At 36.5% G+C, this 27767-nt stretch overlaps 5 protein-coding genes across 10 annotated transcripts; 3 read left to right on the top strand and 2 right to left on the bottom strand.

Annotated features, from left to right (window-relative positions):
• Window positions 1-79: 79 nt before the first annotated feature.
• Window positions 80-4085, bottom strand: LOC127247055 (microtubule-associated protein 70-5-like). 2 transcript variants are annotated; one of them, XM_051268745.1, is made up of 12 exons: window positions 3804-4085; window positions 3521-3663; window positions 2658-2743; window positions 2501-2566; window positions 2240-2410; window positions 1987-2157; window positions 1742-1897; window positions 1512-1658; window positions 1307-1378; window positions 690-1229; window positions 481-623; window positions 80-370 (listed from the first exon to the last, which is right to left on the bottom strand). In XM_051268745.1, the coding sequence occupies exons 1-12, from the start codon at window positions 3962-3964 to the stop codon at window positions 352-354; spliced, it is 1875 nt and encodes a 624-aa protein (XP_051124702.1). In that variant the 5' UTR covers window positions 3965-4085; the 3' UTR covers window positions 80-351. The 2 variants fall into 2 exon arrangements, with proteins under 2 accessions (XP_051124702.1, XP_051124703.1); XM_051268746.1 differs by having other exon boundaries at window positions 3521-3636.
• Window positions 4086-9498: 5413 nt separating this feature from the next.
• LOC127247936 (farnesyl pyrophosphate synthase) lies at window positions 9499-12953 on the top strand. Its single transcript, XM_051270031.1, has 11 exons — window positions 9499-9813; window positions 10966-10990; window positions 11073-11188; window positions 11263-11349; window positions 11443-11559; window positions 11639-11727; window positions 11909-11960; window positions 12051-12146; window positions 12235-12279; window positions 12364-12453; window positions 12541-12953. The coding sequence occupies exons 1-11, from the start codon at window positions 9682-9684 to the stop codon at window positions 12739-12741; spliced, it is 1050 nt and encodes a 349-aa protein (XP_051125988.1). The 5' UTR covers window positions 9499-9681; the 3' UTR covers window positions 12742-12953.
• Window positions 12954-13991: 1038 nt separating this feature from the next.
• On the top strand, window positions 13992-19120 carry LOC127247208 (C2 and GRAM domain-containing protein At1g03370-like). Of its 2 annotated transcripts, none has more exons than XM_051268955.1 (9): window positions 13992-14914; window positions 15205-16428; window positions 16592-16774; window positions 16916-17199; window positions 17330-17446; window positions 17534-17796; window positions 18011-18245; window positions 18340-18615; window positions 18721-19120. In XM_051268955.1, the coding sequence occupies exons 1-9, from the start codon at window positions 14566-14568 to the stop codon at window positions 18913-18915; spliced, it is 3126 nt and encodes a 1041-aa protein (XP_051124912.1). In that variant the 5' UTR covers window positions 13992-14565; the 3' UTR covers window positions 18916-19120. The 2 variants fall into 2 exon arrangements, with proteins under 2 accessions (XP_051124912.1, XP_051124911.1); XM_051268954.1 differs by having other exon boundaries at window positions 17327-17446.
• Window positions 19121-19211: 91 nt separating this feature from the next.
• On the top strand, window positions 19212-23762 carry LOC127247210 (DNA-directed RNA polymerases IV and V subunit 4-like). 4 transcript variants are annotated; one of them, XM_051268958.1, is made up of 12 exons: window positions 19212-19368; window positions 19567-19643; window positions 20386-20448; window positions 20578-20634; window positions 20756-20815; window positions 20884-20995; window positions 21084-21161; window positions 21284-21317; window positions 21398-21466; window positions 22031-22147; window positions 22329-23454; window positions 23545-23762. In XM_051268958.1, exons 2-10 carry the CDS (start codon window positions 19586-19588, stop codon window positions 22124-22126), a joined length of 627 nt encoding a protein of 208 aa, XP_051124915.1. In that variant the 5' UTR covers window positions 19212-19368; window positions 19567-19585; the 3' UTR covers window positions 22127-22147; window positions 22329-23454; window positions 23545-23762. The 4 variants fall into 4 exon arrangements, with proteins under 4 accessions (XP_051124915.1, XP_051124917.1, XP_051124916.1 ...); XM_051268960.1 differs by having other exon boundaries at window positions 22324-23454; XM_051268959.1 differs by having other exon boundaries at window positions 22306-23454.
• LOC127247209 (glucan endo-1,3-beta-glucosidase 6-like) lies at window positions 23736-25887 on the bottom strand. Its single transcript, XM_051268956.1, has 2 exons — window positions 25139-25887; window positions 23736-25023 (listed from the first exon to the last, which is right to left on the bottom strand). The coding sequence occupies exons 1-2, from the start codon at window positions 25486-25488 to the stop codon at window positions 23922-23924; spliced, it is 1452 nt and encodes a 483-aa protein (XP_051124913.1). The 5' UTR covers window positions 25489-25887; the 3' UTR covers window positions 23736-23921.
• Window positions 25888-27767: the final 1880 nt, after the last annotated feature.

The raw sequence follows: 27767 nt of genomic DNA, 5'->3' as shown, positions 1-27767 counted from the left end.
AGATATAATTGCATTTATGTAATTTATTGACTACCATAAAATATATATATAATTATTTTACTTGACTATAGTTTGAGAGAGTAATTTTTTTCGATTAAATGAACAAATAGTTTATTCATAATTTGCAAACCATAATGCTTACACAAGATATACAGACAAATCAGGCTCGATCTAACCCTGAAAACAAGAAACTAAAAAACATGACAATTTACAGCTCAAGACCATTGCTACCCACTCAACAATCTTCACAAATCGAATCATTATTGTTTCTGTAACCTATCATCACTCGAATGGGCTGAAATTTTGGACAGTGAGTAAGTTTTCTCAGTGAGTTCTTGATATGTCTCCTCTTCAAGATGCATTGATGGACCTAACAAAAATCAACACAAGAACATGAATTACAGTATAAAATGTTTGATGCTAAGGAAGAACTAGGAGACGACAGCTGATGCAGATGGCTATGGGGAAGAAATCGCAAACCTTTTGAAAAAGTTTGCGCCTTTCGTCTTCTCATCCATCTTTACCAATGGAGAATCCTTCTCTCGTGTTGTTGCATCTCTCTTTGCTTTCTTCGACTCCACTTCTATTGCTCTAGCCAGTGTCTCGATCTTTTTCATAAGAATCTGCAATGGCATTATGTAGCTGGTTTTATTACTTGTCGACAAGAGAGAAAGTGTTGTTAATACTACCTTGATTTCTTCATCTTTAGAATTCAAAGCACTGTCCTTCGATTCGCAGGATTTCCTCAAATTCTTGACTTCTTTCTGAAGCCTGTCGTACAAAAAACCGGATACTACATCTTCACCATCAATGTCAGCTATCTCCGAATCTTTCATCTCTTTGTTGCCGCCATTTACACCATTACCGTTGTCCATTCCTCGGCCATCACCATCACTGCAAATGCCATTTTTGTTCATCTCTGCGTTCTCCTTCTCATTGTTGTCAACGACCTTACTTCGTGAAGCCCACCTCTTTTTCAACAAATTGTCTCCAGAAGAATTTCGCGACGCAAATTCTGTTTTTCCATCACTCAACTGCATTGAGCTTTTGGCGACGGCAGATGCTCTGGGCTGCGAAGTAGATCGCTTCTTTGTTCTCATATTGGTTGAAAGGATCCCAAAAAAGTTACTAGACTTTTCGTTCCTGGGGGATCCGTTCGAATTGATGGAGAAAGTAGGCACATGCTTTAAGCCTTCTTCAAGTGTCTTCAACCTTACCTTCAGCTTCTCCTGAACAGAAATGTTAAGCATTTTTAGTGCAAGAAATGACATAATTCAAAATTTCTAAGGCGCGTTTATATTATGACCTTGACTTGCGCCTCAGCTTTCGCAGCTCGCTCTGATATGGCCAATTTGTCCTTCAACTTCTGCATCTCTGCCTGCAAAGCAGAGGAATCACATTTCAGAGAAAAACCAAGAAACATGTCGATATTAATCTAAATCCGCCTTCTAACATCATTTTAGCATTATGCACTAGAGCTACTAGTCCGCGTTATTGTTTCACTGATGTACCTGAAATATCCTTCTCTCTTCTAGCCATTGTTTGACGGGCATAACTTTATCCTTCTCATCCTTCCACTCGTTGGCCACCACAGACGCTATCCGGTTTGCTGAAACCTTAACTCTCGCCAGCTCCCTTTCCAGTGTCCTCTTCTCATCCTATTCAGTAGCACGAAATTAAGTTGTACTGAGATTCAATGCATCAAGCATCAATTTTGGTCTAATTCGGCGTAAGTTCTTACATTAAGTTCTGAAATCTGTCGTTTATAATCACGAATCACGTTGGCTGCTGCACCTCCAGCAAGTATGGCCTCCTCGAGATCCTTGATTGTTTGGCTCAGCTTCTCAACCTCTAAAACCTTTTGCCTATTTGTCTTTTCAAGGATTTTGTTCTCCTCCTATCGGCAAAAACATCTTTGTTAATCTATGTTTCTGTTTTGACTTAGTTTATAGATCATTTCTATAGATGTCGAACTAAAACTCATACCTGGCATATCTCGATTTGCCTCCTTAGCTCCATGTTTTGATTCTGAACCTCTTCCACTATTAGTGCCCTTTCGAGGGCGCTTCTTAGTATTCGTTCTGCTTCAAGTAATGCAGCTTCTTTAGATTTTGTATGACGCTCCAATGCCTTCTTGTCCTCCTGCAACGCTGCAATCTAAATGCTCCAAACCAATGAGTTCCAAGAGCAAATTCACATTTCATTCCGTGAGCTTTAAATGGTTCGGACATTGGATTACCTCATTTTTGTGCATCTTAAGTTCTGCCTCCAGAGGAGCAATGATTAATTCAATAGGAACAGAGTCGTCATCTTTTTGATTGGCATAAACCCTTCTTAGAGTCGCTTCTGCTGCATACTGTGCAGCCATTGCTTCCTTCTTCTCATCAATGAGTTTCTTGATGTCAAGGTTCTGCATCCACCAGACACAACACACTCAAACATTCTGTTTACTGAGAAAAAAATGAAATTTGAGTAGTAGTATACGTGGCCTGCTCCACACCTTCTGTTCGAGGTGATTTTCCATGGATCTCAACTTCTCTTCCATGCTATTAGTTTCACTTTCAAGCTGGATACATAAATTGTGCATAAGCATCTCAAATTTTAAAGTAAGCCGGCTATCCAGCCATGTCATGAATCTTTTGTTTTTATAGAAGTACCTCTTCGACAGCCTTATCCTTTAGAGCTTCAGTTGCTCGCAGCGCCTTGATCTCACTTTGAGCCTTCAGTAATTCCCTTTCCTTCTCTGCCACAAAATTCAGATCTAAATTTGTTAACCATAGTGTTCTACATGATCGTCATCAATAGTTCGAAAAATCAATAGCCATTTTTGCAAAAACATGTTCTTAACAGAGCATACAGAGAGACTGTAGTCACAGAGGACTTTTACATTCGAAGGTACTAATCGACTAATCAAAACCTTAAGAAACAAGTGACATGAACCATGCCGACAGATGCAAGAAAACCAGCAAGATCATCATCATCATCATCATCATAATAATAAGCTATGTAGCAAAAACTATAAAAAAAGGAATACAAACTGAGAACAATAAAAGTCCTACCATTCAGCAATGATCCCAATTGCAAGTGTAATCATAATTATAAACCATAATTAGCCACTTCTAAAGGCTTCATATAATATATATGTAATAATCCCCCCTTCAAAAAGTTACAAGTAAATAACCATAAAAGGCAAAAAGATTATATCTTCAAAAGAATGTTTGCTTTGCAGCAAAAAAGTAATCCAAGATTGAGTAAGACAGCCACGACAGGAACACAAAAATGCAGCAACAACTTTGACAAGTTATGTTTCATCTAATTCTTTGTGGCCTGTCATCAGCCTCCAATGATTGAAACAAATGCATGTCCCCTCACAATAGCCATCAGATACCCCAAAAAACATCAGAGTATGCAGCCCATTTGAATACTTGAAATTGAAAACCAGCCCTAAAAATCTCAACTCCAACCAGCAGCTAACTAATAATGTCATGCTGAATTCAAACAGGATCAGAAATGACAAAACCTTTTAGCTGATTCTGCAGTCGATTGATCTCCAACACAACAGGGTCTGGATGAGAAAAAAAAGAAACATCTTCTCCATAAACCACTTCAACGCCAGGCATTTTCCAGGGGCTTCCACTGATTGCACGAATAGCAATGGTTGTACTGATTCAACACAAATATGCAAGGGGTTTTGGGGGGCAATTGATATATATATATACACACATATATGTAAGAGGGGAGTTGTTAAGGGTTTAGTATTCCTCAGAGAGAGAAGGAGAGAGACATATAACAATAATAATAACCTTAGCTTGTAGAGAGAGTCCAAGACTCTACGAAATTGACCGCAAGAGAGTCGATGCCGATAGGATTGGTTTTTCCCATATTCTGAAGCAATCTTGGAAAGCAACAATGGCGGGCAGGCAAGCCGGCCCAGCCGGCTGACCAACCTCCATTTTTCCCCCATTTTTCAAATGCTTCACCCTTTCATGTTTATCACGAAGAAAAAATCGAGTTTTGGTTCTTCTATTTTTCATTTTCATTCTCATTTTCGGGAAGCAGACGAGCCCTTTATCAGACCCCTGATGTTGCTGTGTTCCCCTAAATGGACTAACCTTTTCACAAATGAAAAATCCCTTTTTATTGAAGCTTCGAAAATTGTCTCCCTAATTATGATTGTTAATGGATAAGAATGAGAGATTAATATTCAGTCCACTAATGCTGCCTGTTTAGGACTAAATCCATTGCTTAAGCGGAAAACCCTCCTCAAATCTTGGCTAAAGTTGATAGTGGGAGGGAATTCATGGGATTTGAACCACAACTGAGAAAACGAAACATATGATTTGAATTCAGAAGGGTTTTCGATTGAAGTGGCTTGGAAGTCTAAGCAAATCCAAAGCTATCACTCATTCTTTATTTTACTGGGATTTAAAGCCAAAATTAAAATGATCTTTGCTTGGAAGTATATTACAACGCAGATTAAGCTGAAAACAACATCAACATCATCGAAGCCGAGAAGATCGACTGACGACAGCATCTGCCATATGTCAAATTATAACTCCAACAAAGATATACATATAGAAAAATATAAATTTAATAGTTTGTGAAGACGACAAAGGGAAGACTCCATTTCACATTTCCAGTCGGAATCACTAATCAGACAGAGATGGTGGAGTAGAATAAATTCAACTCTTCACATTAGGACCCGTATGAATCATTCTCTAAAAAGCTCCATTCTTTTTCCTTTCTTGAATGATTAGAAATGTAATGAATGAGGAACTGGAAAAAGGAGAGTTTCCCAGTGGATTGTGTGTTCTTGAAAACGACCTGAACAAATAAGCTATGATCGAAGTTGTAATTGGGAAGACACGTCTCAGTTGGTAATGTTCATAATTCAGGAGTGGTTACAGCGTGATGATGAAGATGGATAGGGTCCGATCGAGTGGGTAGAATCACTTTGTCAAAAACATAATTAATTAGCATCAATCAGTGTTTATCTTCACTAATCGATTTCAATAATCTTAGTACCAAATGTGTTAATCTATTAAATATCAAGAACCCTCTTTAAGGCCCCCCAAGAAACATCGAATCCACAAACACTGCAGGCTCAAGATGAAGTATTATCAACGCAAGTTTTTACATTGTTTTGTTGCAGCCATGGATGGTTTGACTTAGGTTGAAATCTTGTGATTAACGTTCGATAAGAGCTGAGTCATTAATGCAGGATTAGGAATTGACCAAAAAACGGAACTCAAGTGAAGTCAGTGGAACTTAAAGGTGTCACTACAGCTACCTACTTCGATCAAACAGTCGTGGAAGGAATAATTTACTAACTGGATTACAAGGGAGAATTGTCATCTTCCTCATAGAAAGGTTCACTATACAGCTTGTAACTTCTGCAAATTAGTTTCACCTAATAAAGGGATTTGGGAAGCAGCCAAGATTTGGTATTTATTTGTGTTAAAATAGAGTGTGCAAGGAATATACCACTAAATGGTAGTAATTGACAAGATAAAATATTTAGGGATTGGTTTTGGTAATTTAATATTATTATAACATTGTAATTCACCTTTTTGTTATTATTTCAGTAGTGAAAATTTCCGGAATTAAGCGTAATAGCCTTCAAACTACATCAGCAAGTAAGTTGAATTGGATAAATATTAAAGCAGCTATTCTCAAAGGATTTTTTAAAACAATAGTTTAAAAGTTACTATTTTTCAAAAAAATAAATAATTTTTTTGTTATAATAAAAATAATCAACGTACAAATACTAAAAATATATTTTAATTGTTACGTAAATTAAAAATATATAATTAATTTATATATAAATATAAAGAAAAAAAAATAGAAAAATTATTTTTCGTTATACGCCTAATGACTCAGGTTTCATTCCCGGAGTATGTGTGAAAAAATTTATAAATAAAAAATAAAAAATCTATATATTAACCTAAATGGACAAGATTGGTTGTATGCAATGTTGATTCATTAGCCCAAAAGAGACCAAAACAAATAGGCGTGCAATAATGCAATATTTGGGCCTTGTGAATATCCACTTACATCTAAAAATTACGATACAAGTACAAAGTGATCTAAAATTGAATGGTCTCTGATTAATTTATTTATTTTAATTATGTTTATATAATTTAATATTAGAATAACAAAAAGAATAAGAAACGTAATCGAGACAATGAAACCATCATCTCGTAAAACAATTTTGGCTCCATTTCGGTCATATTCTTTCTAAAAATAAAACAGTTGTGTCATTCAAAACGACATCACTATCAGATTATATCGATGAACAAGATAAGATCTAGTCGAGAAGATTTAAATGAGGAGATGATATTTTGTTTGTAAATGAATGAGGCATATATATATTAGTTGACAAGTCATGAGATTTAATGGCAATTAAGGTGAACATTAAAAAATGTCTAGTGATGAATTTGTACGAGATATTTTAGATATTTAATTATTTTAAATTTAATTTTATTTATTATATTAGATTGTTATTATTTGAATATATCGAATTTACATGTCATGTGTATTTATAGATTTTTATTTTTTATTATTGTTGATAGTAAAATTTAATAATAAAACCTCGGACTTTAAATCGTAAAGTGAAAAGGAAAATAAAAAAGATAACTGTAAAAGTAAAACTAAAATGATATCCAAGGAGATTTTCTTGAAATTTTGTCCGATTAAAGATGTCATTCCTCTATCACTGAGGTTTTTATATACGTATCAAATCAAACCGTCCATAATCATTTCTATCGCAGTTACCTTTGAACCGTCCAAAAAACTGTTTAAAACGTTGCTAACCGTCAAGAATAGCTTCTATGTCGGTTATAAACCGTCCAAAACTGCTTACTCGTCGGTTGCCGATTTGAACCGTTCGAAACCGCTTATTAGTCGATAACTTTTGTGACCAACCGACCAGTCGTCCCATCAAAACCGTTTTCACGTCGGTAATCTTTGTGATCAATCGTCCCAGGACCCACACTCAGATGAAAACTGTCCGTAGAAGCAACAATCCGATCGACCTGGCCCTAACAACCATCCGACCAAATGACTCTAGTCTCGATTGGATCGTCATTAGACCCATCCAGTTCTTGGGCACAAACTCTAACCTCTTTTTTTTTTTTTTTTGTCCAACAATTATAAATACAATGTAATTTTTACATTTTCGTAAAATAATTTAAATAATTTTACACTTTGACCTTGTTCATTGATGGTGTCATTCATCTAGCTAGGTTTGGTCGGATCCCTTGACCGATCAGAGTTTATTCACTAATATCCATGATTACAATCATTGACACTGGATTAGAGTTGTTGACAATCTGAGTCGAGTCGAGTTGAGCCAAATTTTAAGTGTTCGTTAATGTTCGCGAACAAGGTTCGTGTTTGTTTGTTAAGATTTCGAGCTCGGCTCGTTAAGAATTTTTGTTGTTTGAGTTCATGTAGCCGAGCCGAACAACATAAACAGGTTCGTTTGGTTAACGAACGAGTCCGAGCTTTAACCGATTCGAGTTCACGAAAGGCTTGGTTCGTTTAACAATTCTACACCGGATCAGATTCTGTGCCACCCGTGACATGAGCTGCAGATTGTGCTGAACTATCATGTACAAAATCAATTATTCTTTTTCTTAATTCAAATATATATATTTACATATTTTTTTTAGTTGTCATAAAAAAATATCATAATTTTTTTTTATAGTAAAAAAGTATGTAATTTTTTATACTTTTTTATTATAAAAATAAAAAATAATAATTATTATATACTTGGATCAAAACTTGTACTCAAATATTTGAACACATAATTAAAGGACATAATAAATATTATTTTAGATAAATCTCTATCGATTTAACAATGTGATATAATGGTGATCAAGGATATGTTCTTTTGCAATTTCATTTTAATTTTCTATTATACACTATCATATTATTATAACAAAAAGTAAAATAATAAAATCAAATCAAATTTTAAAAATAACACATCATATAGCACTAAAACCATAGTCTATAGTGGTCAGCTACCGGCGGCTCATTGAGCAGCCATTGGTCACCTTTTTATCACACGGCTGTCTAACCATTTTTTTCGCATCAAATTTTGATTTATAAGGAAAAATGTATTGTTTGTTCTTTCAATAATTTTTTTTTTTTACATGAAAAAGAATTAAGATGAAGTGAATATACTATTTTGTATTGAATTATTAGACTTTTATGAATTAATAAAATATAAGTATATAATATATTTTTTAATAATATTTATGAAAAAAAATTGTAATTGGAACAAATCCGTTATAATTATTGATAACTAAAGGAAAAGAAAAATAAAATTACGGCATTGGATTTAACTCCCTGTCAAATAAATTCACTTACAATTCAATCACTATTAAAAATATCACCATATATATATATATTTCGCATTAATATCCCAACTGCTGATTTAATACATACATATGTTCTTTCTAATACTACTATAATAGTAATATAATTATTACTCTTAACGTATTCATAATAAATTAACGTTTCATTGCCTTAAATGTAAAGATCAATACTTTATTTAGATATAGGGGTTTTGAAATTTTATTTGAGTTTTGAAAAAATAAAAATAGTAATATCTATTATAATAATTTGTAAAATATATATATATATATATACATATATATTTTTTAAAAAATTACTATTAATAAATAATAGCAAAATTTTCAAACTTATGCATATAAACAGAGCTCAGATTCATGTATATATATATTATTTAAATATCACATTATATATATATATATATACATATATTCTATGGCCGTCAGTCGTGTGTGGTTGTTGAATTGAATTTTGCACTTCCTAAGTCCCAATTTTTGACGAGGAATAATTTATACGGTTGTCACTTATCAGTCAATTAATTGCCCATACCTCAGGGGCCAAACAGCAAAAGAAAAGAAAATATATATAGTAATTTAAAAGAGCTGCTAAAATGGAATGAATTTTTTAAATTTATTTTGTGGCCACCACTTCTGACTGAGTATTGATAATGCATAAAAAAAAATAAAAACTATTGCAATGTGGAAGTGGAAAGTCATGCGCCACCTACTAACAGCAGTACAATAATATTTAACATTGAAAAAAATAAATTTAAAAAAATTAAATAAAACGTGACTGTCTGACCGATTTTGTCTAAGTATAATGTTTTGTTAACGGCAAACGTTCAAAACGGCGAGGTACCAAACAAGTAGGCGAATCTCACGAGATGTGGTAGCACCACCGATCCTGATTGACACGTGTCGGAATTCTATTGGGTGTTTCGATGAGAACGAGGATGTGTGGTTTCCAGATTTGCCCTCGGCTGAGTCTATAGAGCGGCGCCTCGGCTGCATGCCGAATCGGACCCAATTTCGGTAATCTAAATGGACATATCTGACCTCCTTCCGGAATAAACAACAAACAAACAAAAAAACAGGTGCATGTGAATTGTCAATGGTCGCACACTAGAGAGGTGATTCGGGAGTACTACAAAAGGCGAGGGTGGGGGGGGAGAGGGGAGAGGCCATTGCATATCTCTCATATCGCGTGCACTCCACAGCTGCTGTTGACACGGGGAGTTGTGAGTAGTTTTCTGTTGTTTTTCCTGATTTTTGGATCGCTGTTCGCTGCCTGCAGCTGAATCGATCGGTTGATTGGGTGGGAGAAATGTCGAATCTGAACGGGTCGACTGCGGATCTGAGGTCGGTGTTTCTCGGCGTGTACTCGTCGCTCAAATCCGAGCTGTTGAACGACCCAGCTTTTGAGTGGACCGAAGGTTCGCGCCAATGGGTCGAGCGGGTCAGTTTTTCCTGATCTAATGTGCTATTTTCTGTTTCCGCTTTGGAATGTGCCTTGCAATGTTGGTGTATGTGTCTTTGATTTTGCGAATCGAGGCGTGAAGGATGGGGATTACTGTAATTCTGTGTGGTGATCTTTGTTGTCTCTGTGTGTTGACCAAATGTTTGAATTAATTGCCCTGTTTTGAGGAATCGTGCTGTTAGATCGAGAGAATGGAGAGTTTCAAACGTTTGCGAAACATTTTTCTTTTTTTGAAAGATTAATCCTGCTATTGGGAGTGATCCGTGTGAGCAGTTAGTTTATTTCATCACAGTAATAGAAATAGCAAGTTTGTAGAATATACTTTTGTGTGAAGGTGCTTTGCTTTGTCGGTTCCATAAAGCGAGCATAATATCCTTCTGCTTGGATGTGGAATGCTGATCTTTTGAGTAGCATGCTTTGTCTGTATAAAGTTGTAGCAATCACATCCAACTAATTTTGATGGCACTGAGTTGTAAAAGTTTATGCTAATCCCTTTTCATAATCAAATCCTGGAATTCCCTAGGGCTAAAAGCATTTTGGGCCCAAATTTGGTAATTGAGCATTTATATAACCTACCTGCTTCATGATTCCCTCAAAAAGGATAAATTTGTGTTTCCCACTTGTTCTTTTCCTTTTAATTTCCTGTGTTATTGATCATCTTTATGAAAATCTTCAGGATTTCTTAAAATGGAATTTGCATTTGTTCAATTTTACCTAATCGGATTCCTGCCTATTCAATTCATGCCCATAACCATCCTTTAAAGGGTTGTTTGGTAGATATTTTGGTAATCTTTTGTGTAATAATATGGATACAGATGGTTACAATTTTAATAATTCTGTTTCTGTCCTTTATGGTGATAATCTCAATCTGATGATTGGTATTAGTAAATGCAGGTAGGTTGTTAAAAAAGAATATGTTTTCTTCATTATATTTTTTTAAATTACAGTACGAACTTTTGGATACTAAACAAAATATAGGTTCTGAAATTTGACATTTCTTGATACCTTGTAGTGTTTATGATCATGCTATTACAGAATATGGATGATTAAAGTCTTGACCATGTTCATAAAGTAAAATCAGTTAAAGCAGCTTCTCAGTAGCTCATAATTTGCTTTCTTTTGTATGTACAGATGCTGGATTACAATGTGCCCGGAGGTTAGATATGTTCTATTTATGAGATTTATAAATTGCAAATGTTGTGAAACACAACTTGAGCATGTCACGTTATTTCTTGCAGGGAAGTTAAACAGAGGTCTGTCAGTTATTGATAGCTATAATTTACTGAAAGATAGAAAAGGCCTCACTGAAGAAGAGGTGTTTCTGGCAAGTGCTTTGGGCTGGTGTATTGAATGGGTAAGTTTGGTTCTCATTTCCTTTGCAAGAACACTTTTTGCACATGATCTGATTCATACACATTGAAACTGCAGCTTCAGGCATATTTTCTTGTCCTTGATGATATCATGGATAATTCTCACACACGGCGTGGTCAACCATGTTGGTTTAGAGTCCCCAAGGTCTGTGCTCATTGTGGAATGTGATAAGATAATTCTTCCGTCATCACAAGGCTCTTGTTACTTACAAATCCACCTTGATGCACTTTTTTCCAGGTTGGCATGATTGCTGTAAATGATGGGATCTTGCTTAGGAATCACATCCCTAGAATACTAAAGAAACACTTCAGGGAAAAGCCATACTATGTGGACCTACTGGATTTGTTCAATGAGGTGATGTGATTGTCTGGCCGCAAGAATGTAATTTGCTTTCCACTGCTGACTCACAGAAACTCCAACATGTCATTTTCAGGTGGAGTTTCAAACAGCTTCTGGACAGATGATAGACCTAATTACCACTATTGAAGGAGAAAAGGATTTGACCAAATATTCGTTGCCTCTGTGAGTACAGCATTGTCATAATCATGCCATTAAAAGAACCTAGAATAAATTGTTATCGTGCTTAGTCTCTAAATTGGCAATTTGTATTTGATCCTGAAATTGTTTCTGATGGCTGCTATAACCAATGCATTTTCCTACAATTAAAACAGCTAATTTAAGATTTTTGTTTGATTCTTTGCAGTCACCGTCGCATTGTTCAGTATAAGACTGCCTACTACTCTTTTTACCTTCCAGTAAGTAATTTCAATGTCTTTAAGCTTAGTGCTCACATTTACAGACCAAATTCAGCTGTGATCTTAATATTTCTGCCACTCACCCCACAGGTTGCATGTGCATTGCTCATGGCGGGTGAGAACCTCGACAAGCATGTACCTGTGAAAGATGTTCTTATCGATATGGGAATCTACTTTCAAGTTCAGGTGAGATCTATAGGCAACATCACCATCAATTATAACTCTAATCTATATCTATCTTGTAACACTCTCTGTATACTTTGTTCTTTTACAGGACGATTACTTAGATTGTTTCGGTGAGCCTGAAAAGATTGGGAAGGTGAGGCCCCAAACTTGATGTCAAGAAAATCCCTGTTTTATCAATGGCTGTTTTGTTAATTCATTTCTGCTGCTCCTCCATCAGATTGGGACAGATATCGAAGATTTTAAGTGTTCTTGGCTGGTTGTAAAAGCCCTGGAGCTGTGCAATGAAGAACAAAAGAAAATTCTTCACGTAAGCAAAATCTAAACAATAACATCCGCTGCTCTTTTTTTCCCGGTTACACACCCTGCCCTGACATCTGATCTTTATAATAACCAGGAACATTATGGAAAAGATGATCCGGCTCATGTTGCGAAGGTTAAAGCCGTGTACAATGAGCTGAATCTCCAAGGTGTGTTTGCCGAATACGAAAGCCAGAGCTACGAGAGGCTGACGAACGCCATTGAAGCTCATCCGAGCAAAGCTGTGCAAGCAGTGCTCAAGTCGTTCTTGGGGAAGATATACAAGAGGCAGAAATAAGATGGGAGAAAATTCCGCGGACATGGTGCACGTTTGTATTAGTTAGCCTCTCGATGTGGCTTCATGATTTTCTTCGATTGTCTTTATCTTCTCATCTTGTTTGCAGTTAATGTTGCCATAAATGGTTTATGTAGAAATTATTACCAGTTGTGGAATTGAATGAATCTTGTTCGCAAATTGCATTAGATGATGATGATGGCCTTTGTTTTCTAGACCTCGTCCCTCATAGTGAATCGTCATAATTGACGTTGGAACAGTTGTAGCATTGTTGACCTGAAAACGACGTCGTTTCTGTCCCTTTTTCTGATTTCAATAATATTAATAATAGTCAGTGATCATAAAAGCTTTGATTGGATTCATTTGACTTGATTCCATTCTATTTTGGTCCATTATTGAATCTCGAGTCTGGCGGTGTGATGTCTCAGTTGAATCACTGTTACATTATATTTATCCAGAAGCGGCTGGTATCGGATTGATATATTAATATAATCAACAGTGCTGATTTTATTATTATTATTATTATTATTATTATTTTTTATCGATTAATTTTGATCCTACAGCTGATATTAATCGAGGACAGCTTAAATAATTAAAATTTTGATTATATAATATTTAATTAGCATTAATTAGTTATATTATTTTTGAAAATATTAATCTATTCAAACTATAAATATACTAATAATTAATTACTTTCTAATTATTTATATATACATTATTAATAAATACTACATTAGTCGGTATTAAGGTTTCATTTACTGGTTAATGTTTTATAATACTATTATAACAATATTTTTGCTAAAGTTAACAAATAAAATATAATATTCTAAAAACATTTTCTTTTTAATTTTAATTTTTATTGTTTAAGACTACGGAGTAGTATAGTAGATAATAGCGGCAAGGATTAATTTATTTAGTCTATGTAAACACAAATATTACAGGACGATGATGGACATTTTTTATAGTATTAAATTTTAATAAGACGCAATAAAGTGCAGGCGGCTAATGATACAATAAATGAAGATAATGAATGACAGTCAGGAATTGAATACAATACTGGTACGTAGCGTTTCCTTAGAATTTTTTTTTTTTTTTTTACTAATTTATTATTTAAAAACTGCCAAATTAAATATTGATTTTTATTAACAAATAAAATAAAAATAACACGCATTTAATTTATTTTGCTTAGCTTATTTTAGAAAAGTCGATCAGTCCAAGAACGCATGCGCAGTCGCTATTGAAAAAAAAAAAAGAAAAAAAAAAGGAAATGGGGAACGGAAAACGGGAAAACTCTTCCAAAACGCCCCTCCCTCACGATCATGAGGGTACATTTGATTCTTGACGTCAAAAAAGATTGGGGATTCAATTTCATGGGGTTTTAATACTCAATTCAATAATTAAAATTATATGTGTATACGTGTATGTATTGTATGTATATGTGTGTATACCTTCTCGGATTTCAGTTTGTTGCTTTCTTGATTACAAGACATCTACCCATCTGCAATTTCCCATTGTTTTTCTGAAATTTTAGTCGGCTTCGTCCAGACCCAATTCGTCCCAAGAATCGGAGTTTTCTCGTTTTTGTCTTACTCCAGGATTCTTATATTCATCATTCTCTCATTTTCAAGCTTCCAGTTAACGTTTTTTATTCATGATTGTACGTCCCTTTTATAATCTCGCAATGCAGTAAGCGTTTTTAGGTTTGTAGGCAATTAATTAGGACCCCTACTTTCCTCCTCAATCATTCTTGATTGATATTGTTCATCTGATCTTTGTGGGATTTCCTTTGGTGAGCTGAAGGAGAAAGTTCTTGATATTTTTGGGAATATGAAGCTTTTGGTTCGTGTGATTGAAGCTAGAAATTTACCTCCTCTGGATGCCAATGGACTCTGTGATCCATACGTAAAGTTACAGTTAGGAAAGCAGAAGTTCAAGAGCAAAGTTATCAAAAAGTGTTTGTATCCATCATGGTGCGAGGAGTTCACTTTCAAAGTCGAGGATTTGAAAGAAGAGCTTATTGTGACTGTTTTGGATGAAGATAAGTACTTCAATGATGACTTTGTTGGGCAGATCAAGCTGCCCGTCGGTCAAGTTTTCGAAGCCAGAGACAGCTCTCTTGGCACTTCTTGGTACACCTTGCAGCCCAAAAATAAGAAGGCCAAGAACAAGGACTGTGGTATTGTCTTTTTACATCATCTTCACTTTTGGAGATTTTATACTTTTCATTGCTTCTTTGTATCTAATTTATATCTAATTTGAACATTTTTTGTTTGGGGAGACTAATTTAACAATTGGTTAGTTTTACTTGTGAACTATGGTTAAAATGTGTGTTCATTGTGTGTTGAATGGCTTGTTTATTTATCTTTTATTTTGTTGGATTTTGGGACTTGTGATCCATGATTTGGTAGAAGTTATAGTTCTTGTGAATTCAAAAAGTCTTGACAAATGCATTATGTGAATATATAGGTGAAATTCTTCTAACTATATGTTTCACTCAAACTAACGCATTGTTGGATCTGCCCTCCGCTGGTGATCCTGTATCATTTCCACAAAGGCATGGTGATACAGCATCAGAGGTATCTTCAAGGGCTTCTCCTACAAGATCAGAGGAAGCTGCTACTTCTAAGGAGGAAAAATTGAATGCACATACTTTAGCTAGTCGAATTGCTAAAATTTTTAATAAGAATGCGGATTCACCATCTTCAAGTTCAGCTGAAGCTCCTGATGAACAGGATTCGCAGGAAGGTGTGGATTCGGTAGTTCCACATCATAATTCTCAAGAGCAGGAAGCTTCATCAGTTGATTTCGAAGAATTGGTGAAAAATATGGAGATGAGAGATCAAGGTGGTGATGCTCCAAGTAGTTTATCTGGTGGCGTAGTACTCGATCAACTGTATGCTATAACGCCGCAGGAATTGAACTCAATGCTCTTCTCTTCTGATTCAAACTTTGCGAAGTCTTTGTCAGACATGCAGGGCTCGACAGATTTACAAATAGGACCCTGGAGAAGTGAAAATAATGGCGAAAGCTTGAAAAGAATGATTTCTTATACCAAAGCTGCAAGTAAATTAGTTAAAGCTTTGAAAGCAATGGAGGAGCAAATATATTTGAAAGCCGATGGCAAGAACTTTGCTGTATTATCCAGTGTGAGCACTCCGGATGCTCCGTATGGGAAAACTTTTAAGTCGGAAGTGCTTTACTGCATTACTCCAGGCCCCGAGCAGCCATCAGGAGAGCTGTCTTCCCGACTAGAAGTTTCCTGGCGAATTAACTTTCTGCAGAGTACTATGATGAAGGGTATGATTGAAGGTGGAGCAAGACAGGGTATAAAGGAAAGCTTCGAGCATTATGAAAAGTTACTTTCTCAGAAGGTGAAGCCACTTGATCTTAAAGACGCCGGTTCTGAGAGAGATCATCTTTTAGCCTCTCTTCACGGCGAGCAACAATCTGATTGGAGATTGGCTGTTCAGTATTTAGCTAATTGTACAGTAGTTTCTACCATCTTAATGGCATTATACGTACTCATCCACATATGGCTTTCCACGCCTAGTAAAATTCAGGGTCTTGAGTTTAATGGTTTGGATTTGCCTGATTCGATTGGTGAATTGATTGTCTCGGGGGTGTTGGCGCTGCAAGGGAAACGCGCTCTGGAGATTGTATCTCGATTTATGCAGGCAAGAGGGCAGAAAGGTATCCTCACTATATCCTGCTACTTTATGAATCATCTTAAGTACATTAGTAGATATCACTTATCAGTTGTTTACATATCGATTGTGTTTGAACATATCCACGTGCAATTTATCATTCTCGATATCTATACATTAGTACTTCATTTCTGCTATGCTAATTATAGGCACTGATCATGGAATCAAAGCAAGAGGGGATGGCTGGTTGCTCACAGTTGCCTTGATCGAAGGAAGTAGTTTGGCAGCTGTCGATCCGAGCGGTTTCTCTGATCCTTATGTGGTGTTCACTTGCAATGGGCAAACTAGAGCAAGTTCTATCAAGTTTCAGAATTCTGATCCTCGTTGGAATGGTACATTTACTATCATTTTTCTGTTCTTCGATAGATATTAGTTTTCGGTTTGTTCTGGCGAAACAGAGCTGATTGCCTAGATTTTTGTAGAACATAGTACTGAATTTCTTCTTCAATAAGATCAGTGGCTGCTTCTTGCAGAAATTTTTGAATTTGATGCAATGGACGAACCTCCATCTGTGCTGGATGTGGAAGTCTTCGATTTTGAAGGTCCTTTTGATGAAGCCACATCTCTTGGCCGTGCTGAAATAAATTTCTTAAAATCTAATATTTCGAACCTGTCGGATGTTTGGATTCCTCTACAAGGAAAGCTGGCTCAGGCATGCCAATCTAAGTTACATTTGAGAATTTTCTTGAACAATAATAAAGGTTGCAATGTCGTTAAAGACTACATAACTAAGATGGAGAAGGAGGTTGGGAAGAAGGTAAATGCCCTCTTTTCGATCTTACATACACACAAACACATACGCATATACAGATTTTCATATTACACAACTCTCTTCATATATTAAACTTCTTTTTGGCTGTCTAAAATGGTTCAAAAAATGTTAGCAGATAAAGATGCGATCTCCTCAAACAAACTCGACTTTCCAGAAGCTTTTTGGGCTGCCCCCGGAGGAGTTTCTCATCAATGACTTTGCTTGTCACTTGAAAAGGAAGATGCCTCTCCAGGTAATTAATCAATTTTTTGAGCACTATCAAAGTCCTGTTTTTCGCTTTGAACACTTATTCCTGTGACTGATGCATGTCTCTTTCCAGGGGCGCATGTTCCTCTCGGCAAGAATACTTGGATTTCATGCAGATTTATTTGGGCACAAAACAAAGTTTTTCTTTCTCTGGGAAGACGTAGAAGACATTCGAGTCATACCTCCTACTCTATCATCAATGGGCAGTCCAATCATCATCATCACACTATGGCCAGGAAGAGGATTAGATGCTCGCCATGGAGCGAAGAGGCAGGACGAACAAGGCCGTCTGAAGTATAATTTTCAATCGTTCGTGTCTTTTAACAAGGCATACAAGTAAGAAAGTATAGAAACTATTATTAAGCATTGAGACGATGATGAATTTTGGTCGAATTTGAATGCTTTCGCTTAGTTGTGTATGATCTTCGACGAACATGAGAACATGTAGCCACATTGCATTTCTTGTTATGGTCGAAACTCCTGTGTTTTAGGATTTTATTCGCTCCTTTACGCCTGAAATAATCATGTATGCACGTGTGTATCTTTACAGAACGATAATGGCTCTGTGGAAGGCGAGAGCCTTGACTCCCGAGCAAAAGGTACAAATGATCGAGGAAGAATCTGAGGCCACCGGGGATCCAGTTTCAGAGGAGGATCTCGTGGCTAAGACTAGCAACAGACACGAATATGAGTCTGAAGCCAAAAGCTCCGAGGAAGGTGCCTCATTCCTCGAACTCGAAGATGTTAACATGTCTGTTGTTTACGCCTCTATCCTCTCTGTTCCAGTGAGTTGTATCCTTGTAATTCCGATTTTTAAGTAGTTTCCAGCTCAATCAGGAAAAAAAAAAATAAATAAGAAATCGACTTTTGATTTCGCAGACGAGTTTCTTCATGGAGTTGTTCCGAGGGAGTGAAATAGACCGTAGGGTTATGGAGCGTGCCGGATGCCTCGACTACTCCCATAGCCCCTGGGAAGAATCCGAAAAGCCGGAAGTATATCAGAGGCAACTTTATTACAAGTTCGACAAGAGCATCTCGCGCTATGCAGGAGAAGTGACCAGCACTCAGCAGAAGTCGCGTCTCCCGGGCAGAAATGGTTGGCTCGTAGAAGAGGTCATGACTCTCCATGGGATCCCTCTCGGCGAATATTTCACGGTACTTGTCATGCATTTGTTTGTTCATCCGTCTGTCGATTAATCTCGGGTTTCTTCATTTGTCGTTGTTAGTAATGGATCATTATCGAATGCATGGCTGCTGCAGCTTCATTTAAGATATCAAGCTGAGGATCTTCCGGCAAGATCGGTCGGGTGCAGCATTCAAGTGTTGTTCGGGATTTCATGGTTAAAGAACTCGCGGCAACGCAAGCGGATCGGGAAGAACATCGTGAAGAACCTGCAGGCGCGCCTCAAAGTAATGTGCGGCGTTTTGGAGAAGGAATACGTTTCAGGGGCGTAGCAGCGTAGGCTGCTGCTGTTATTGTCGTTGTGCTTGTTTTTTTGTACAAATCTCTTACCTCCATTGATCTTCCTTCTTGTATGATTGCTGTTGTGTGTACCTCTCTACTCTTGTAGTACTACTACTACTGTAAAACATTCTTTTATTGCAAAAATTTTGACATCAATTGACCAAGAAGGCCTTCTGGAAATGAATTGATTGTAGTTTAGATTATAAAATATTAACTTAATTAAGTACTTCTATATATTTTTATTTTTAAATAATTAATTATACTATAAGAATTAAAAAGAAAAGTGATAAAAGTGAAAAAGGGGCGAGCTTTGAGTTGGGAATGACTTAAATTCTTGCAGGAAGCGCACTTTCGCGAGCCCTTCTCAACTCCAAAATTCGTCTTCGTTGCTGCAGTGCCCTACAAGCTACCGACTGCATCAGCTTCCGGCGCCAGGATCGGCGGTAAGAATCTGCGTTTGCGGGGGAATATTCTCGGTTTTTATCTTTTTTTTTTTTTTTTACCGAAACTAGGAGGGGTTTTGAATTTTGCCTACTGTTCTTCGTATCCACATTCCATACTTAGTCACTTTTGTATTGATACTCTGAGTAACTCGCATTCGGCCTGCATATCCGAAAACCTGTTTGGTTCGCGTGTTTTAGGCTATTGAAGGAAGACGACATGGGGGAGAAAGGGCATTATTCGGACAAAGTTGGAAAATCTTCACTAAAATCGTCGAGTAATTTATCTTTTGCTCAGTTATTTCATTTTTTAGCCGAACACTCTACTTAAATTGCGTGTTTTTCTCAGTGTTATGTGCCTGGTGTGTTCGGTGAAATTATTAGCGTATTTCTCTTTGCCATTCTTACTTTGCTGCAATTTGGACATGGTGGGTACATCTGGTAATGCATGGTGTCTGAGGTTTAGTTATTTTCTTTCATTTTTAAGTTTTACTTTTTGGCTGGGGGTGGGGGAGTTCATATTAAAGCTATGTGAAAAATGGGATGTTTTAGATTCATGATTTATGTTTCTCTAGAGTTACTTGGGGTTCTTAGGATTGTCTGAATTTGAACCATAATTTGGAAGATATGTTAGGTAAAATCTATATCTTATTAGTAAGTTTGTCTCTCATATGAATTTGAATTTTACACTGACAAAATATATTCCTGCTACCCTGGATATTCTTCTTTGTGATCTTAATGTGTAATTGCGTATCCGTTGGATGAATACGGCAGTACATTAGAGGTATTAAAGTGGTAACTTCATCGAATATTGGTTATGGAACAGTGATAGCATACCATTTACCTGCTACTCTTTTACATGTAGCCATTGATCTCCTAGTTTGAACTCATTGCATTTAGTGCAACGAGTGTCATCTGTGTCTGGATGCTACCCTTCTGCTTTTGGAAAAAAACAAGACGTCTGAAATATATGTTTCTGTATATCCCTGTTTTCTTACTAGTTCTTTTGTGTGACATCAGCTGAGAATGGAGACGGCTCATCAAAATCAAAAAAAGGGAAAAAAGTTCAGTTTGATTCTGATGGTTAAGTATTCCCAACCATCTCATTCATTTGTGCATTATTATTCATTTTATCTTATTATTATTATTATTGTTATTATATGAATTTACTCATTCCCTGTGCTTATCACCTTGTGACTCTGATTGTTTTAGATTCTGATAACAATATTCCGAAATATAATGGGAAGGGCGATAAGCCAACTGCGAAAGGTTGACCCACATTTCTAATCTTTTAGTCATATGAGAACCATGGTAGCTTGGGAAATTGGATTTTGATATTATTTGTTTTTTGAACTCCTTTGTGGTATCAAACTTGCTAAATGGGATACAGGTGATAAAACTGCAAATGGCTCTAAGAAAGTCGCTGGAAAAGATCTTCGACTTCATCAAGGTCAGTCTGTTGTGATATTTCAAGTTATCCCTTTTCCACCATTTGAAACAGAAAGCAATTATGTGCAGAACTTCCTCCGAATTCTGAGTGTTTGATGGACTGTGAAGCTGCTGAACTCTTACAATGCATCCAAGATCATATGGTTGTGTTATCTCAAGATCCAGATATAAAACTCCCAGTGTGAGTGTCAAATAAAAATAAACAATGTTATATTTATTCTCTCAGGTCATTTCATGTGTATTAGTGATTGTCATTGCCATTTTATTAGGTCATTCGATTTGGGATTGGCGTATGCTAAGAGAGGGGTGCACTATGCCAAACCACAAACATTGAAGAGAATTTTTGAGTATCCTTATTCATCCTGATGAATATATTTTTACTTGTGAATATTTAAAAAATCATGAGATGAGATATTTTTTACGTTCTCCTATTTCATTTCTAGATTTGTTTCCTCTTAACTCAGATTAGACCTCTTCGGAAGCTTGGTGTATCTGAATGTGAGGTACCTGGTCAATATATTCATTTTCACAATCATACATGTTATGTGATAATGAGGAGATGACAAAAAATTTATGGTTGCAGATTTGCCTGATTGCTAACATTTCCCCTGAATCAGTTGATGAAGTTTTTGCTCTGATCCCAGCCCTCAAGGTATCACGTACAATGATTTTTTGTTAAGGAAACTGAAAATTGTTGGTCACCTATTTCTTAGATATTGTGTGATTATTTTAAGTGTGGGAAGTGCTTATGGTTATTTTTGTACTTCTGACAGCAAGTGATTAGAGAGATGCTTTTATATTATATTAACTCGTAGTCCCTTCTCCATAATAGACATAACTTGGGAATTTAATGTATTCATCTACTGGCAGGGGCTTTCAAGTGTGTGTTTGTGTGTATCTAAATGCCCTAAAGTGGGAACTATGAAATTTTCTCGTATCAAATAATGGCAAAGATCGAATGTATACTGTTTTAACAGACTTATATGTAGCGTCAGGACATACATTCTGTATAGGCATTGGCTTTTATATTATTAATGAAAAACAGATGTATATAGATAATGTTATGGCAATTCGTGGGAGTCAAATTTCATTCTGTTTTGGTTTCCATGAAAAGATTGGAACCTCCTTAGCTTAAGTGCTATGGATGGTTGAATTATTGCCGCTTTACCATGTTTATTGGAGTCTGTGACAGAACTCTGTCGACATTTGTTTCTAGGTCAAGATGAACCGGTTGAAAGACCCCCTCCGAATTGCATTGGATGAGCTAACAGCCCTGAAAGCAGCATTGGCCAACCTGAAAGATTTGGCATAGGCAGTCGGTAGAAGGGCTAAGGTGAGAATTATTTTTGGACAATTAACTCTCATCTTTTGTTTAGATTTGATTTACATTCCGGTAGAGAGCAGGATTTTTTATTTCCAAATTTGACTTTGGCTGCTCCAAATGTTTGATATGCAGACTAGATTTGGATCTCTGTTGATGAATTTGAACAGTTTCTTTTGTTGTCCAAGGTCAGGTTTGGTTACATGCATCATTCTGTGGTAAATGAGCGGCGAGCAATTAGGACTTTGTTGTATCCATAACCTCGACTATCCTAACTCATGGGTATTATAATACCGGGCTGACTTTTCTGCTTTTGAAAATGCTATTTGGTGTTGCCCTTATACTAATATTTTGGATGCTAGTGTGTTATGAAACCATAGCAATTTTTGGGAGCTGTAGGATGTGAACTCTCGTACAAATTAATGTCTTTCTCGCTGTGCAAGATTGCCTGTGCATCGAAATGTTGGCACCAATATACTATCCGATCAATCCATGAAAGATGTGACCTATTGAATTTCACTATCCGAACATATCATTGATTCTGGATTGATGCTAAAGGGATACGGCTAGGACATATATACAAGTACTAGTCTTTAACTAGGATGGTAACGGGTGGATTTGAGATCTGCTTACAACCTGTCCAGGAGGCTCGTATCAATCGATATATATTTTAACTAGGATGGGTTCAGAATGAATTTTTTCTTGGATTCTTATTTTCTTAGGACATAAATTTTAAATCCGAATCCGCACACCATACATTTTTAATACTCAATTGAGGTGTATCACTTGTCTTCATTGCCCCCACTTGCCACTTTGGAACACGATATTTGTCAAGAAAACAAACTCGCCCATCTGTCTTAAATGAAGTCTCTGTACCTTCCCTATAAACAATTGTATTGGGTTGCTAGGGACAAACCTCGGATATCCAAAAATGCTGCCTGTCTGGTCGAGTGGCACTTCAATTCCATGATTCGATTGACCTCTGTGTAATTTGAGTGGTGGACTTGCGAGTGTGTTGCAGCTAGTCAAAAATGGCAGCCTGCAACCAACCAATGTCCACACCACCTCAGATTATCCCTAAAAGAGATTGCTCTTCGATCTTGCCTATAAATATGTTTGCAAGAAGAGAAAGAGAACTCATCTCACACTTACATTGAACTCCAAAATGTCGAGCAACAAGGCTTTGGTGAGGCCCTTGATGTGGCTGCTGCTGGTGGCATACCTTGTCACTTGCTCGGGTCGAGAGGCCGTATACGCCGCGAAGCCAGCCACCACGAAGGTGAAGGCGAGGTCGACTGATCCCGTATACTATCCCCAAGGTGAGTACATTCTTCTGGCTTTGATCATATTAGTTTGTTTAAACAACGACGATTAAAAATAATTGACGGGGTTGTGTTTCGATTCTTCAGGGTGTCGTTGCTGCCAGTTCAGCTTCACCAGGCCGATCACTTGCGTCAGTGTCTGCTGCGGTCGGACCGGGGAGAATTGCTGCGTTTAATCTGCTCAACACATGTTTCGAGCATCGATGATGCATTTCTTTTCTTTTGTGTTTGTCTTTGAATAAGTTACTACAAGCCAAGTTCATTTCTGTCACAAGATGTGTAGTAAGGTTTGCTGATTACCCGTATCCGTTTATCGTAACATTATAAAGTCGAGCAAGCGTCGATAGCGCAGTTCGAAACAGATATTAGCCAACAACTGAACCTAAACAGTTCCTAAGTGTCTGTTTTATCTGGAAAATTTCAGAAGAGGGAACCATGAAAACCCCACTTCAAGAACATCTAAATCATCTCAACAACAGATGAAAGCACAAAAGAGAAATGATCAATGAGAACATGAACCTTCTGCCATGTAAACTGACGCCAGATGAGTCGTCGTTCTCGGTGACCCCAACAAGAAATCTGCAGTCTCCGACGGAAGGATTCGATGAAGTGACCATCCCAAGGCCATCGAAGTCGCAGCTCTTCGGATTCTGTTTCTGCAACTGATAGTAGCTATTGAAAGCATACGAAATATTTCCCTTCTCACCAATGTCATTGCAAGAACCTCCATAGTTAAGCGTCGTGCAATCAGCGTAAGAACAAGCGAGCCTGAAATGGTTCGCCACAGCAGAAAGATCCCGGTAAGGATTCGCCACGCACCATCTGGAAGGAAGATACTTGACCTGTTTCGCATTCTTCAATCGACCATTTCCAAGATTCAACGGATATTTAGCCTGCCCGTCGAAAGTGAATATTCCCCAATGCCTCTCGAAATTCCCAGGGAGAATACTCTTCGCCCCTTCGTCGAGAAGGCTGAAAAGATAGATATCCGCAGGGGATACACCCGGCCGTAGAGGAGTTCCCTTGTTGCTTACAACATGATTCACAAGTCCTTGATTGAAGGCCTTAGCAGCATTCAGATTGGCGCTTACAGCCCCGTCTGTTGGCCATCCAATCTCTCCGATAACAATTGGCATCTGACCGAATCCAAGCTTGCTTAGAGCTGCAATTAGAGTGTCGAGGTTTCCATCGAATGCATTGTAGTAAATATTCGATCCATCCACCACAGGGTGCGACGTACCCCCGAAGAATGCGTAGTCTTGAGGGAAATCGGAGCTCGAATACAGGCTTAAAAATGGATAAATGTTTACAACAAAAGGGGCGCCGGTAGAGTTTAGAAATGAAACCAGCTGAGCCATAATTTGGGTCAGATCAGATCGGAATGTTCCCTGAGAAGGTAAGGACGATTCATAGGCATCTGCATTGCAAGGAACAACTATTTTTACAGTGCCTGCAAGATTTGCTTTGGCCAAAGACTGCTGTAAGTTCATTACAGCAGGCACAACGTAAGGCTGAAATTGGCCTGAATAGCTAGTTAGAAATGGTTCGTTTCCTACAGCAACGTATCTGCAATTTAGCACAATTTGAAAACAGAATCAGCTCTAAGCCATTTTAAATGGTCGAAACGAATAATCCCAATTTGTAGATGAATAAAATTATGTAAGCTGGAAAAGGAGCATACTTTATATCGACGCCGCCTTTACCGACAAATTTGGACACATTCTGAGCAACCCACGAATCAGTGGCGGATGCCGAGGTGCTGAACGCCGACAGCATTTCATTAGGGATTCCGACCATTACTTCAATTCCACTGCCCGCCAACGCACTCAGCACGGCGGGGTCCGCATCGAAGAGCTTTACTTTCGTGATTTTGTTGTCCTTCAAGAGATCCACCACAACCTCCGGCGAGAGGCGGTGGAGCGCCACCGTGCCCCAGTTTACCCCGATGCTGGATTCCGCCACCGCCGCCGCCGCCAAAACCCACAGCAACAGCAGCAGGATTTTGGTCGGAAAATGCGCTCCTCCTCCCATCTCCACCAGCTAGAAATCGCCCGGAAAACCGTGCGCTCATTGATCGATCGCAAAAATGCCTGCCGGAGAGGCGGTGAGGTTTGAACGAAAGGCGGAGGTGAAGAAGCTTTTAAATACTGAACACAGTAGACGCGGTAAAGCTTTTAATTGACGAAACTACCCACGGAGGACATGCTGTTTCGGCCCCTTTTTCTAAAAGGAATAAGGGTTTGTTTGGTCTTTTAGATAAATCTTTATAAATATATATATATATATTTAAATAAGTGTCATAAATAAGGCGATATTTTTATATTCAGAGTTTATCCTAAAGAAATCATAACTATAAATTGTGGGTAATAGGTAAAAATAAATAAATGAATAAATTAGATGTGCGACGCTTTCATTTTCGTCTGCTTCCAAATATTAGTTGACGTATTGAAATTGAAAATTGGATATGATGATAGAAACCGACATTTCACACGGAAAATGACACGTCACATATTTTGTAACACTAACACCATCTTAATCATGAAAACACTTCCTTTACATAATGGATTTATCATGTTTCAAATAAATAAATAAGTCTATAAGATTAATTGATTAATATCAATAAAATAGAGTGGATTACAGTGTCGACTTGTAAAGTGAGATTTAATATTCATCAATAATAATCAATGGAGGTATCATTGAGACGTCGATTTGTAATATGTCGCCTAATAATAGGTTACCACAAAACTAAGGATATGTTATCTTTGCTTTTACTATTTCGATTCTGTATTTTTAAAAAGATAATACATTTTTCTTTTAATAAAAATATCTCATCATATATTATTTTAACATTAAATTCAAACTAATTTTTTCTAAATCCATTTAAAAAAACATACACTAAATTATAAATAAACAGTGGCTCTGTTGGAACATATCTGGCCAATGGAGTGAGGACACGTGTTCGAGAAATAATATGCCACATGTCTCTCCCACTGAAATGGTTGAATCTACATTAAAAATCCTAAATCAATGTCCAACTCATATCCTTTCTCCCGTTAATATACCCTATCTTCCTATCTCTACACACGTATTAATAATAATAATAATAATAATAATAATACATGTGTATTTATTATTGGGATAGAGTATCCCATGGGGACCATGTGGGATCACATGGTCGAAAATTTTGTGGCCTTAATTGGCTTGTGTGAGTTAGGTTGTGGTGTGGTTGATTTGTATTGATCTATTTTTTTTGTGTATATGTCCGAAATATTTTACATAAAGAATTGTTACAATTATATAATAACTAATCTAAAACTTATTGAAGCTTTGATGTTACGTATGTACGTTTTGCAAATGTATATTGAAACTTTGAATTGAACTAGATGTTTTTATATAATTTTAAATTTAATATTTTTAATAAAATATAGCTATATATATTTAATTTAATGGTTTTTTATTTTTGATTTTTAAATAAGGACAAACAATCCCATCTTTTTTGCAAGAATTCCATTTGTGTTGTGGTAATATATATACTACAAAAAAAAAAAAATTAAAATTTAGTTAAAAAAAATTGGTAGCAAAAGGTAATGAATTAATGGCACTAAAGTTTTTACGATGAAACTCATTTTCTCTGCTATACTATGTTAGTGAAGATTTTTGTCGACAAATATAATTTTCATAACGTAAAATAAGTTTTTTATAATGAAAGTTAAAAAAATAAATATAGCTATGAAAATATGATTTCGTAGCTAAAACTCTTTTGCTATAAAAATTAAATTCATGACAAAAGAATTTTAGCAACAAAATATACATGAGTTTTTTAGCCAAACGATTTTATATATGAAAAATAATTTTATAGCTATAACCATTTTACTGTGAAAATATAATTTCTAGCAAAAAAAAAATTTAGCTAACAAATTATTTTTATAGTACATAATTTATTTGTAGCGATGGAATTAATTTTTGTTGCTAAATAAAATATTTTAACTACAAAAATAGTTCTTAACTAAAAATATTGTAACTAAGTAAATACTCCATTCGTCCGGTTCCAAAGTTTCATTTACTTTTTACGTCATTATACTTAACATTAAAAATATACACTAGTATGATATTGTCCGCTTTGGGCTGAGCCCGCACAGATTTATTTTTGGATATTCTCTAAAATGCGAGTTCACTTGAGACTTAGGTGTGGAATGATTAGTCAGTTCCTATTCGGAATGTAGTAATTTCTTAACAGCCGCAGTTTCGACTCCTACTAATAGTTTAGTGCATTCTTTGTTGTTACTATGGGTCCTGAAGCCCCAGGAGAT

The sequence above is a fragment of the Andrographis paniculata genome, unplaced genomic scaffold (genome assembly GCF_009805555.1).
Source record: "Andrographis paniculata isolate CXL003 unplaced genomic scaffold, ASM980555v1 Contig32END, whole genome shotgun sequence".
Lineage (NCBI taxonomy): Eukaryota > Viridiplantae > Streptophyta > Magnoliopsida > Lamiales > Acanthaceae > Andrographis > Andrographis paniculata.
Note: the sequence above shows the minus strand (reverse complement) of the source record. Positions and strands in the feature narration are given on the sequence as shown.

Coding starts and splice junctions, on each gene's coding strand:
- LOC127247936 (XM_051270031.1), top strand. CDS start 9,682: ATGTCGAATCTGAACGGGTCGACTGCGGATCTGAGGTCGGTGTTTCTC. Junction 11,728..11,908: donor ACCAAATATTCGTTGCCTCT/GTGAGTACAGCA, acceptor GATTCTTTGCAG/TCACCGTCGCATTGTTCAGT. Junction 12,280..12,363: donor AGCCTGAAAAGATTGGGAAG/GTGAGGCCCCAA, acceptor CTCCTCCATCAG/ATTGGGACAGATATCGAAGA.
- LOC127247208 (XM_051268954.1), top strand. CDS start 14,566: ATGAAGCTTTTGGTTCGTGTGATTGAAGCTAGAAATTTACCTCCTCTG. Junction 17,447..17,533: donor AAAGGAAGATGCCTCTCCAG/GTAATTAATCAA, acceptor GTCTCTTTCCAG/GGGCGCATGTTCCTCTCGGC. Junction 17,797..18,010: donor TCTTTTAACAAGGCATACAA/GTAAGAAAGTAT, acceptor GTATCTTTACAG/AACGATAATGGCTCTGTGGA.
- LOC127247055 (XM_051268745.1), bottom strand. CDS start 3,964: ATGGGGGAAAAATGGAGGTTGGTCAGCCGGCTGGGCCGGCTTGCCTGC. Junction 2,567..2,657: donor AGGATAAGGCTGTCGAAGAG/GTACTTCTATAA, acceptor TTATGTATCCAG/CTTGAAAGTGAAACTAATAG. Junction 1,230..1,306: donor AAGCTGAGGCGCAAGTCAAG/GTCATAATATAA, acceptor ATTTCTGTTCAG/GAGAAGCTGAAGGTAAGGTT.
- LOC127247209 (XM_051268956.1), bottom strand. CDS start 25,488: ATGGGAGGAGGAGCGCATTTTCCGACCAAAATCCTGCTGCTGTTGCTG. Junction 25,024..25,138: donor AAAGGCGGCGTCGATATAAA/GTATGCTCCTTT, acceptor GCTAAATTGCAG/ATACGTTGCTGTAGGAAACG.
- LOC127247210 (XM_051268958.1), top strand. CDS start 19,586: ATGGGGGAGAAAGGGCATTATTCGGACAAAGTTGGAAAATCTTCACTA. Junction 19,644..20,385: donor ATCTTCACTAAAATCGTCGA/GTAATTTATCTT, acceptor GTGTGACATCAG/CTGAGAATGGAGACGGCTCA. Junction 20,449..20,577: donor AGTTCAGTTTGATTCTGATG/GTTAAGTATTCC, acceptor TGATTGTTTTAG/ATTCTGATAACAATATTCCG.